The sequence below is a fragment of the Peromyscus californicus genome, unplaced genomic scaffold (genome assembly GCF_007827085.1).
Source record: "Peromyscus californicus insignis strain IS unplaced genomic scaffold, ASM782708v3 Scaffold_7__1_contigs__length_154581171, whole genome shotgun sequence".
Taxonomy (NCBI): Eukaryota; Metazoa; Chordata; class Mammalia; order Rodentia; family Cricetidae; genus Peromyscus; species Peromyscus californicus.
The window spans coordinates 114782795-114795018 of NW_026294595.1; the positions used below are offsets into that span (position 1 = coordinate 114782795).

Sequence of the window (12224 nt, forward strand, 5' to 3'; positions counted from 1 at the left end):
AAACACAGTAAGTTACAAGTTGATCCTCAGTACTAAAGGCAAGAATCAGCATTAGTACTCCAAAAAGTGTTTTAAAAGAACGTAACTTACTTTTACCGTCCCAGGCTAAGTGGGCTCTGTCTGGTGCTTCTTTGTCTGCACATGGCCACCCACAGCCTGTCTTCTAATTAAATCAATGCTCTAGCAGCAGAGCAAGCAAACAAGGTGCCTCCCGTCTGTGTACAGCTCTTCAGGACACAGTTCCCTTGGCCAGAAGATGGAAATTCTTGGGAGAGGTGATTTTCTGCCTCTTCACAAGAAGAACTTAGAGACTTGGCGGGATGCAACTCCATGAAGTGTAACTGTGTGTATACACCTCAAAAAATAAAACAAAAAGATGCAGAGAAACATAAAGACTCCATAAACAGCTGGAACACACAGAAATAATGAAGCACCACTGGAAATACTGCTAGTGAGACAGGCACAATCAGGGCTCTGAAATAACTGGAGATACCAACTATTTTAAAAGGAAAGAAAAGAATATCTCCAGTTAAAACTAAAATTCCATGCAATGAATATACTGCAAGCACTATAAGGAAAAAAGCAATCATTTGTTAAAGGTGAATCTTTTATTGCACATAAATAAAAAGCATAATTTCCCCCTCCCACATTACAAAGAATAAAAGACATCATCAATGAAGGAGAAAACTTGGTCTTTGAAGGGCAGAATGCATCACCAGCCACAGTACAGTGAATAGGTGCTTACATATGTATGACCTAACTGCATCCAGCAGCCCTGCGGGGAAAGGGAAAGGAAGGGACAGGGAATTGCTCCACCTGGAGAACAGGACAACAGGAATACTCTGCCACCCTCTGCCTACGGAAACAATTTTGTGCAGGAAAACAGAAGTGCTCATTTATTTAAACAATGGTTAACATCTCCAGTTAATGGAAATGATCAGATACCTTCTGCTTGTTTTATTTTTTTTACTGAGGGAGGAAAAAAAAGGAACTGAGGGCTAAAGAGATGGCTCAGAAGTTCAAAAAGCTAGCAGCAAGCTGGGCATGGTGACACACGCCTTTGATCCCAGCATTCAGGAGGCAGATCTCTGTGAGTTCAAGGCCAGCCTGGTCTACAATGTGAATTCCAGGATAGCCAAGGCTACACAGAGAAACCCTGTATCGAAAGGAAAGGAAAGAAAGCTAGCTGTTCTTCCAGAGGAAGAGTTCAGGTCCCAGCACCAATGTCAAGTAGATCATAACTGCCACTATCTCCAGCTCAGGGAATCTGATGCTCCTGGCTTCCAGCCACCTGCCCTCACATGGACATACCCACACAAGAAACATACATACACATAATAAAAATAAATATTTTAATTAAAAAATAAAAAACTGAAGTCAGGGGCTGGAGAGTCAGAGGTTAAAAGCACTGCTTGCTCTTCCAAAGGTCCTGAGTTCAATTCCCAGCAACCACATAGAGGCTCACAACCATCTGTAATGAGTCTGGCGCCCTCTTCTGGCCTGCAGGGATACATGTATACAAATAAATAAATCTTGTTTAAAAAAAAAAAAACTGAAGTCATACATAGAATGGGTGACAATAACCATCTGACCCCAGAGGAGCCCTCAAGCAAACTTAATATATCAGCCCTCCTTAATGTGCTCTTCCATCCAGGTATGCCACATGCTAACTGCAAGCCACATCATCTTCATGACCACTACACATTTTAAGCACCAGTAAGCTTCAGGTATTTTATTTCTCCAACGCCTGAGGCACACAAACAACTCCAGTCAAAAATGTACAATGCAGGCCGGGCAGGGGTGGTGCACGCCTTTAATCCCAGCACTCGGGAGGCAGAGCCAGGTGGATCTCTGTGAGTTCAAGGCCAGCCTGATCTCCAGAGCGAGATTCAGGACAGGCACCAAAATGACACAGAGAAACCCTGTCTCAAAAAAAAAAAAAAAAAAGAAAGAAAGAAAGAAAGAAAATGTACAATGCCCAGGGAAAGGAATGTGGCCAACTCCTACAGGTGAACAAACGCCTGGAGTGGGATCTCTCAACAACAGACTACTCAAAGGTGACTGGCATTCTCAAGTTCCTAAAGATGCGTGCAGTGGGTTCCTGGCACAAGAGGATATAAAGACACAAATGTAAAAGAGTATTAAATACAGTAACACAATATGTAGTGATGCAAATAAAAGAGTATTAAATATAGTAACACAATATATAGTGCTGCAAATATCAACTTTCTTCTTTACCTCAAAATCCCAGCCATCTGGATAAGAAATCATGTCATAAAGGAATTCAAGTTTATAAGCAAGCAATCCACTGGACTGTACAAAAATTCAAAGGCAAGAAACTATACCAAATGTAATCTTCTCCATAAAGGACTTAGCTCAGTGATTCTCAACCTTCCTAATGCTGTGACCTTTTAATACAATTCAATCACATAATTATTTTCATTGCCACTTCATAACAGTAATTTTGCTATCATGAATTGTAATATAAACATCTGTGTTTTCCAATGGTCTTCTATGACCCCTATGAAAGAATCATTTGACACCCCCCAAAGGAATCATGACCCACAGGTTGAGAAGCCCTGATTTAGACAATAAATCCATTTAAAATATGAATTAAGATCTTTCCTTCCTATAGGAAACTTTTAAGGATAAATTATGTCAGCCAGAAAACCAGAGGGTCACATAATTTAAACAAAATATTTTGGAAATTTTCTTATATTGTTTGGCTTTCTTGGTTGATTGGTCGGTTTAGTTTCTGGTTTTTCTGCACTGAGGATCAAACTCAGGACCCCTTGCATATTAAATATGTGCTCCAGCACTGATCAACATTCCCAGCAAAACAGAATTCTTTAAACAAAAGAACCTATGTAATTTATCTTTTGTTATATGAAATTTAAGTTAGTCTTAGCACTATTCTTTTTTAATTTAATTTTTATTTTTATTAAAATATAATTACATCATTTTCTCCTTCCCTTTCCTCCAATTCCTAAGTCCATCCCCCTTTTCAAATTCAAGTCTCTTTTTCTTTGTTATTGTTTTACATATATAAGCAAATAAACATATAAATTTGTAGATTTACCTGCTCAGTCCTAATCAATTAGTTGGCTCATCCCTGGTGAAGACTAGTTCTCCCACTCAGCATTCCTTAGTTGTCTATAGTTCTTGGTCTGCAGATGGAGGCCCTGCATGCACTGTTCTTAATGTATAGAATTCTACCTACCATAGTCAAAATGAACTGACTACAGTACCCCATAGGTTCTCACCAGATGAAAATCTCTTGTCAGAGTCATGAGTTTTTTCACACAGGACTGAAAATAGCCGACCTTAAGTTTGTCACTCATACTTCATCCATTAGTCCTCATTAGTCCTTTTAAACCAGGTCTGAGTACTTTTTTAAAATAATGTCTCCATGAAAAGAGAATAACAATGTTTCAAGAGTAGTTCATTTTCACTCAAAAATCTAAGAAACATGCCTTTTTACTTTGGGAACAAGTCTAAGAAAGTGGTAGCCTATGAATCACTCAGAACTCTGTCCAATTTTCTCAAAGAAGAAATATTATCAGAGACTACTCCATGTAAAATATACAAAGTAATGGTCTAGCATTTTTAATCTACTGAACCAAAACAAATTCAAAGCAGCCAAGAAAAACAGCTAACACCCAAATGTACAACCCCAGATGTGAAGACCAAATTGCTTCCCAATATTATCGTCTCTGCTGAAGCAGAATCAGAGTTGTAATATCCAATAAACAGAATTCATGTCTAACTTGGTCTACAGATAATCTGTGAAAGTTATAAAACAACAGGCCGAGGAAATTCAACATCAACCTCTAAACTACAATGTCTAAACCAATTGGAAGACAAAATGCACTTGGCGGCACCTCTGCATTTTCACACCACAGAACACTTATCACACAGGACTGCCACCTTCCCCCCAAAACCTGAAAGGGAGAAATCGGTCAGAATACGAGGTGAGGACTACATGCCAGTGCTCGTACATTATTTAAAGGAAGAAATACCACCTGTGTGTGTCCAAAAGCGGTCGTTTTAAGATGACAACACTTGTATTGGTAGTGGACTAAATCATCCATTTCTAGGAAAATGAGTCTAGGTGGCTTGTGTGAGCTTTAGATGAATAAGAACAAAGTACAGTGTAACTTCTCACTCATGCTCGTGCAAACAACCACAGTCAAATTCACTGGGCTTCACAAACAAATGCATGTGTGCACGCGCGTGCATACACGCATCCCAAAACAGCGCGCGCGCGCACACACACACACACACACACACACACACACACACACAAGATAGGAGGGTGGTTTTGGGGAAGGATTTTAGGGGGAGAGAAAGTAAAGGGGGGGTGAAATAACCAAAATTCAGCATACACATGTATGAAACTGTCACACAATAGGGTTTTTTTAAAGGAAGAAATGAGGGGTGGTTATAATTGAGGCAAGCAAACACAGCATAAAGATTAGTATCCTGGGACCCCTATTTGATTTGGGGTTATGTACACACACCTCCGTTCTTATAATAATGAATTGGGAAACCTAGTTTGCCTACCTGACAGTACTGTATACACACATCTCTCTCTCCAAACAATGCACCTAGCAACCTCTGGTAACCATCAAATTTAGACAATTTCTATTTAAATATACTCCCAACATAACCAGGTATATGAAGAACAGAAGGGACAATGCAGCCTGAATTGGTTTTGAGTGCATGAGAAGTAAGGCAAAACTGTGTCCTTGTTAATCCTATTTTGCCTGGTTGTTTGTTTGTTTTTTGTTTTTTTTTTTTTTTTTGGTTTTTCGAGACAGGGTTTCTCTGTGGTGTTTTGGAGCCTTTCCTGGAACACTCTGTAGTCCAGACTGCCCTCTAACTCACAGATATCCGCCTGCCTCTGCCTCCCGAGTGCTGGGATTAAAGGCGTGCGCCGCCACCACCCCCGGCCTATTTTGCTATGGGTAAGCACAGGACTAAAATCAAATGCATTATGCAGAGGCACATGCACAGTAGAAAAATTATATAACTGAAGCTATCAAGCAAAAACAGAGAACCACCCAAACTATGCCCCTTAGTAACCAGCCACTCCCCTTTGACCTCATAAAAAGGGACCCAATGCTGAAGCCTAGAGTCCTTGAGTATCTTTATTCATGTAGCTCCCGTCAATCTTGACCTTGTACCTCTCTTTAATCCAAATACAATTACCTTGCTTCTTTTGCAAGTCTTTGTGAACCCTTACTTTCAATTCTCTGTGTAACAAACAGTCCAAGAACCTAGAAACACTGGGTCCAGACCTGACAACTGCATAAATAATTATAGAAATGTCACAATAAAACTTGCTTCTTTGTGTGCTAACCAAAATAATCAATTTCAAGAGGGCTTAAAAGAAGAACCAAGAACAATGGCACATGCCTGTAGTCCTAGTACTGGGGAAGTAGAATCAAGAGGATCAAGAGTTCAAAACCAGCTGTGCCTACAATAGCAAGTCTAAACCTAGCCTGTGTTACATTAGGACTCTATCTAAAAAAAAAGAAAGAAAGAAAGAAAAGAAAAGGTTTTTAAGAAAAGAAAGGACAGAATGTAAGAGTGTATGCCAAGGTGGGGAAGGTGTATATGAAAAGTTCCTTTTGTGGCACCTTGTCTCTTCCTCCTCTACTGTGTAAAGTTGATACTAGTATTAAAATAATCACTATTTGGGAAAACGCAAATGATCAAACACAAGGCTAGATACCCTTCCTACAAAATAAGAACCATTAAACCATTTCCTATCAGTTACTTTACTCTGTGTTTAGGAGCGGGCTCAAGGAATTCATTCATACCAATTCTAGTATCTGGCAAAGAAAAAACAACAGGCAAGTTTAAATTATATCATTTACTTAATCAAAAAGTATATCCCTACCCAGGTGTGGTAACACAAACCTTTAATCCCATCATTGGGAAAGGAGAGATAGGCCCAGAGAGAAGCAGATTTCTGTGAGTTTGGGGCTAGCCTGATCTACACAGTAAGTTCCAGGCCAGCCAGGGCTAGATAGTGAGACCCTGTCTCAAAAAACCGTAAAAGTAAATTTTAAAAAAGAAAGTATAATACCACCTATAATCTCAGCACTAAGGCTGTGGAAGCAGAAGAATTATAAATTCAAGCCAGCCTAGACTACAATAACAAGAATCTATCTAAAAAAGAAAAAGAAATACTTTTTTAAAAACTTAATTTTAGGCTGACATGGAAGGATCTCTGTGTTTGAGGCCAACCTGGTCTACACAGTGAGTTCAGGACAGTCAGAATTAGATAGAGAGACCCTGTCTCGGGGGGCGGGGGGGACACTTAATTTTTTTTCTTTCATTTTTCTTTATTAAGAAATTTTCTACTCACTCCACATACTATCCACAGGTCCCCCCTCCTCCCTCCTCCCACCTCCCAGCCCTCTTTCCCAAGCCACCCCGCATCCCCACATCCCCCAAATCGAGGTCTCCCATGGGGAGTCAGCAGAGCCCAGCACACTGAGCCTAGGCAGGTCCAAGCCCCTTCCCACTGCACCAAGGCTGTGCAAGGTGTCACACCACAGGCGCTGGGTTCCAGAAGCCTACCCATAGACCAGGGACAGATCCCGATCCCCCTGCCTGGGTGCCCCCCAAATAGTTCGAGCCAAACAACCGTCTTCCGTATCCAACGGGCCTAGTCTAGTCCCATGGGGGCTCCACAGCCACCAGTCCACAGTTCATGGGCTTCCACTAGTGTGGTCAGTCATCTCTGCACATCCTCCCGTCATGATCTCGACGTCCCTCACCTGCAGTATCTCTACTCTCTCTCATCAATTGGATTCCCGGAGCTCAGCCTGGTGCCTGGCTGTGGATCTCTGTATCTGCCTCCATCAGTCACTGGACAAAGGCTCTATGATGACACTAGGTTATTTGCTAGGCTAGTCACCAGAGTAGACCAGTCCAGGCACCCTCTGGACCACTCTTAGTCCAGTCGGGTGCCAGGACTTAATTTTTAAAAGGATAAACATAGCCAGGTGTGATGGTGCACACCTTTAATCACAGCACTCCGGAGGCAGAGGCAGGCAGATCTCTGTGAGGCCAGCCTGGTCTACAAATCAAGTTCCACAACAGCCAGGGCTACACAGAGAAACCCTGTCTTCAAAAACTAACACACACACACACACACACACACACACACACACACACACACACACACACACGAACATACAGGCGCACAACCCCTCCCACCTTCCCTGGAGTGAGTCAGGCTTGATGCTACATTATCTGTAATTCCAGTTCTTGGGTATCTGAAGCATAAGGATCACAAGTTCAAGGACAGCCTGAACTACTACAGAGAGGCCTTATCTCCTCTCATCACACCAAAAAAGCATCTCCAAATCCGAAGGACAAGGCACATCTAGGAAGAGACACCAGTGAAGAGGATGACTAAACTTAAAAACGGATGTTACCCTCGAATGTAAAACGATAGAAATCAGACTTTCCGTGATTTTTCTCATTTCAATATGCTCAAACGACTCAGAACAACTTATATTCATCTAAGTAGAGAAAACATAATCCAATTTTCTTATTCTTTCCATTGACCGAAACTATGACAATACTTCTTCAACTGAACTCTTCACAGGAAAACCTAACCTGGGTTTAATGGACTATATTTCAAACACCTCAGGTGAGAGAGACTGTAGGGGACAGTAAAAGAAATGACCATATAATTCTTAAGATACAGGAAAACCCTTCCAGTTGGCATTTAAACTATGAACACACATTTCAATAAAAGATAAAAGACACCTAGTCCTAGTCTGCTTCCCTGTGGATGAGATAAACACCATGGACAAAATGTGAAAGCCAAAGTTACATTTTAAGTTCTAATTACGATTTAGAGATTCATGAAATAAAAATACTTCTGATCTGCCCTTGCCCAAGGACAGATAGTTCCTGAAATGCTGGAGGCTGTTGTTTATAAGAGATAACAAGCCATATGTTTTCACTCCCCTAACAAGCATGTCTGATCCATCTGCACTGGATGTGCTTGATCACATGTGGGTAAGAGGTTCACAGGCAGAAAATACATCAGGATGAACAGTTGCCCCTGATTGGATGTAGGCTGGAGGTATGTCCATATGTATGCTTGCCCATGACTGGACCTGATGGGAAATACTTAAGATGCTGCAAAACTTGATTTAGGACCATTTTCTGAAGATGGACCTGGAGATGGACATGGCCAGAGCTGTAGTTGGAAGTTTTTCTGTGTCCCGCCCAGTCCGCAGCCGCTCAGACACAAATAAACACATAGAAGCTTATATTAATTACGAACTGTATTGGCCATTAGCTCAGGCTTATAACTGAGTAGCTCTTACACTTAAATTAACCCATAATTCTTATCTATGTTTAGCCATATGACTTGGTACCTTTTCTCAGTTCTGCCTTGTCATCTTGCTTCCTCTGTGTCTGGCTGGCATCTCCTGACTCAGCCTTCCTCTTCCCAGAATTCTCCTTGTCTGCTTATCCTGCCTATACTTCCAGCCTGGCTACTGGCCAATCAGCATTTTATTAAACCAGTGTACAAAAGCATTATCTCACAGCACAGAGCCCATCCACCTGGCCAGTATTTAATTAAAGCTTTCTACAAATTTGGCTTTAAATTTTGGTAGTGGTCTTATTCTTATCTGGTGGGATTAATAAAAAGAAACTTGGGAATGAAAGAGTTTATTTTCTCTTACAACTTTCAGGTCACAGTTCATCACTGGGGGAAGTCAGGGCAGGAATTTCAGGTGGGAACTGAAGCAGAGACCATACAAGGCACTGGCTTGCTCCCTCTGAAAGCAGAGGCCATAGAGGACACTGGCTTGCTCCCTCTGGCTGACTCAGCCTGCTTTCTCCAACAGCCCAGGCCACCTGCTCAGAGATGGCACCACACATAATGGGCTGGGTCTCCTACATCAATTAACAATAAAAATGCCTTAAAGGCACAGCCGCAGCCCTTTCTAGTAGAAGCAATTCCTCAGTTGAGGTTCTCTCTTGCCAGGGGTGTCAGGTTGGCAACCAGCATTAGCCATCACATATCTATAATCCCAGTACTCAAGATCTGAGAAAGGAAGAATACATGTAGGCAAAACACTCATACACATAAAATAAAATTAATATATCTTAAAAGAAAAATTTTAAAAACCATAAATTCCACTCATTAATACAGAATAGTTTTTGTTGTTTGGGGGTTTGTGGCTGTTAAGGCATGGTCTCATTAGGTAGGCCAGGCTGGCCTCAAATGTATTCAGCCTCTTGAATGCTTAGATTACAGGCATATACCAGCATAATGAGGTATTTAAAAAAAGGTATTTTTTTAAGTATAAATAAATAATCATTTATGAAAGCAGGGGGGAAATAGAATCACATATTCAACATGATGTAGCTTTAACTTACAAATACTAAAGTTACTCTAAAGTTTTTTAACTTAATTTTATATAATTTTCTGTTCATGACTGTCATTCTCCATTACTTATTAAGCTTTTTCCCCCAGACCTATACTGACTCCACAAAATGATAACTCTGACATCACCTTCGACAAAAAGGTCCATACTATGTCTTTTGAATAAAGGAAAACTTAGCAGTAAATACAACAACCTTCCTTCTCATGTCACTTACCTTCTTTTATCCACAACATTTAAAAACCTTTACATTGTAAACTGGTCATTGATAGTTGCAGAACACATCATAAGTAAAAACTGTTACAGTTATGGGATGCTTTTACTATGGTCTATACATACTCTAAGTGGTTGGCATATAGTAATCTTCATAACTCTGTAAGCAGGAATTATTTTTATCCTTTCAGATAGAACTGAGTTATAGGAAGGCTCTAATACACCCATTGGCATTCAGCTATGACTGATACCCTGGGTCACAATAGGCAAGCACCAACAAATCCCAACATCAGATGTTTTAGGGGCCAAACTTCAAGAGAACTAATACCCATCACACACACACACACACACACACACACACACACACACACACACACACAACTTCCAACCTGCCTTGAATGTGTTAGCATGAAGTTAGATATGTTATAAAGATTGGTTAAAATCTACAAAGCAATAATTCAAAGTGCAGCTCTATAGTTAAATGAGAGGGAATGTACAGAAAACATGGCTAGGGCTTTCAGTCAACACTCCAGAGCTACCTTTCCAGTAGAAGGAATCTGACTGATACCCTGATATCAAAGACTAACCAAAAGCCCACAACTGTCAGCTTGGGAATGTCTACTTTACCTCACACCTTCTCCTTCACACTCATCTCCATGTCTTAACTTTCCTCCCCAAGAAGTCTTCACATCCAGTAAAATAGTCATCTCTAATAATCTGGTCTACTCACTAAAATCTATCCTCCCCACATTTCAGTCTTCTCAAAGGCCTCAAACTCATCAATACTCCAGAGTCAGAGAAACTGGTAGTCCCTCACTATAAAAATACCAAAAGCCTCCCCAACTCAACTCAGTGCCCACCGTAAACCTGGAACTGTTCTGAAAATCTTATTGAACAAGGGTGCTCTCACAAAATAAACAACATATAGCTTTGGGAACTACATCTGTTACATTTGTGATAAAACTTATCTTTCTACTTTAAAACTTATCTTTCCACTTTAACCACTTTATAGAGAGCTAAACTCATGTATTTGTTAAAGATACATCACATTTTGGGGATGTGAACTTCAAAAACTGTCCTACTGAAAATACCTATCACCAAAAACAAGAGGAAGAAGGAATTGACCAACTTTTTTATTACTCAGGAAAAGTCATCAATGAAAATACTTCTAAAAAATTGTTTATCTCGGCCGGGCGGTGATGGCGCACACCTTTAATCCCAGCACTCAGGAGGCAGAGCCAGGCGGATCGCTGTGAGTTCGAGGCCAGCCTGGTCTACAGAACGAGATCCAGGAAAGGTGCAAAGCTACACAGAGAAACCCTGTCTCGAAAAACCAAAAAAAAAAAAAATTGTTTATCTCAAAATCTTTTATAGAGCTTTGGTAGTATTGGTGGGGAAACACTGGTTACATGATTTATAGTTGACTAATTCAGCATGTGTATGCCATTTAAAAATAAGGAATGTAAATTCAAATATTTTAAATAAAACATAAAAAGAGAAAAGAAATACCTCAAGTTCCACCAGAGCAGCGGTCACTGCATCTGTCGCAAGAGCACCAGCCTGTAGCTTCTCGATTGCCTAGGAAACCAAGAGGAGAAATTATCACTGTAAAACTAGTTTCTCAGCTGAGCGGTGGTGGCGCACGCCTTTAATCCCAGCACTCGGGAGGCAGAGCCAGGCGGATCTCTGTGAGTTCAAGGCCAGCCTGGGCTACCAAGTGAGTTCCAGGAAAAGGCACAAAGCTACACAGAGAAACCCTGTCTCAAAAAACCAAGGAAAAAAAAACTAGTTTCTCAAACATATCATGAGCTTTGCAAAGGCTTAAAAAATATGAGACACTCAGAGTTGGTAAAAATTGGTCAGCATTTCCACTCCCCACTTGAAGACACGGGTGTCTGACCTGCTGACACTTTGACATGAAATTGTGGTTATGTTGGGTTCCATTCCTGGATGCATGTGACCTGTGGGCTGCAAGTTGGACAAGGCTGCTTTAAGGCATATGTTTCTCAGATTTAAGAAAAGTAGCGTTTATTACTCAGACTAATTATCATTCTTAATATTGTCCAAACTAAAACAATGACTAAAAATCAGCCACTAAATGCAAGATGGAGGGAATTTAATAAGTGAAAGTGCTTCATTGTTCACAGAACAATTCAAAACAGCCACAGAAATGATATGAGTTAGTTCAGTTTAGATATCCTGACAATTTATATTTCATATGAAGAACTGCATCTCAGATATAGCTACCACTGCCACTATTTCTACTCTCCCCATCCATGCGCATCAAAAACAACTATTGTTTCTAAGTCACAAAATCTTCTGATAACCCAGCAATGGTGGCTCAAACCTTTAATCTCAGCTCTTTAGAGGCTGAGGTGAGAGGATCAAGCAGATGCCATTAATAGGCTACTCAGTCTTCTCTCAGAGATCAGGCCTCAGTTTAGTTTCCTGAGACTAAACAAGCAGTTTCTAAGTGAGCCACAAACAAAGGACAATCAATCTCCAACACCCCTGATAGCAAGGACGAGGAGGCCTGGTACATGCAGTACTAGGTCAGCCATCCTCCACAGTCAGCAAGCTCAT

The 12224-nt window shown here is 40.7% G+C and overlaps 1 protein-coding gene across 12 annotated transcripts in view; it reads right to left on the reverse strand.

Annotated features, from left to right (window-relative positions):
* Nucleotides 1-12224, reverse strand: part of Tasp1 (taspase 1) — a 257060-nt gene that overhangs the window by 225994 nt on the left and 18842 nt on the right. For 11 of the 12 annotated variants that reach the window (XR_008214930.1, XR_008214931.1, XM_052723400.1 and 8 more), the window contains exon 4: nt 11151-11219. Coding sequence is in view for 9 of the 12 variants with exons in the window: in XM_052723400.1 (XP_052579360.1) it covers nt 11151-11219 (69 nt within the window). In the remaining 3 variants the exon portion in view is untranslated. Of the gene's footprint in view, nt 1-90; nt 356-11150; nt 11220-12224 lie in introns of all 12 variants that reach the window. The other variant, XM_052723399.1, reaches the window with a different exon arrangement.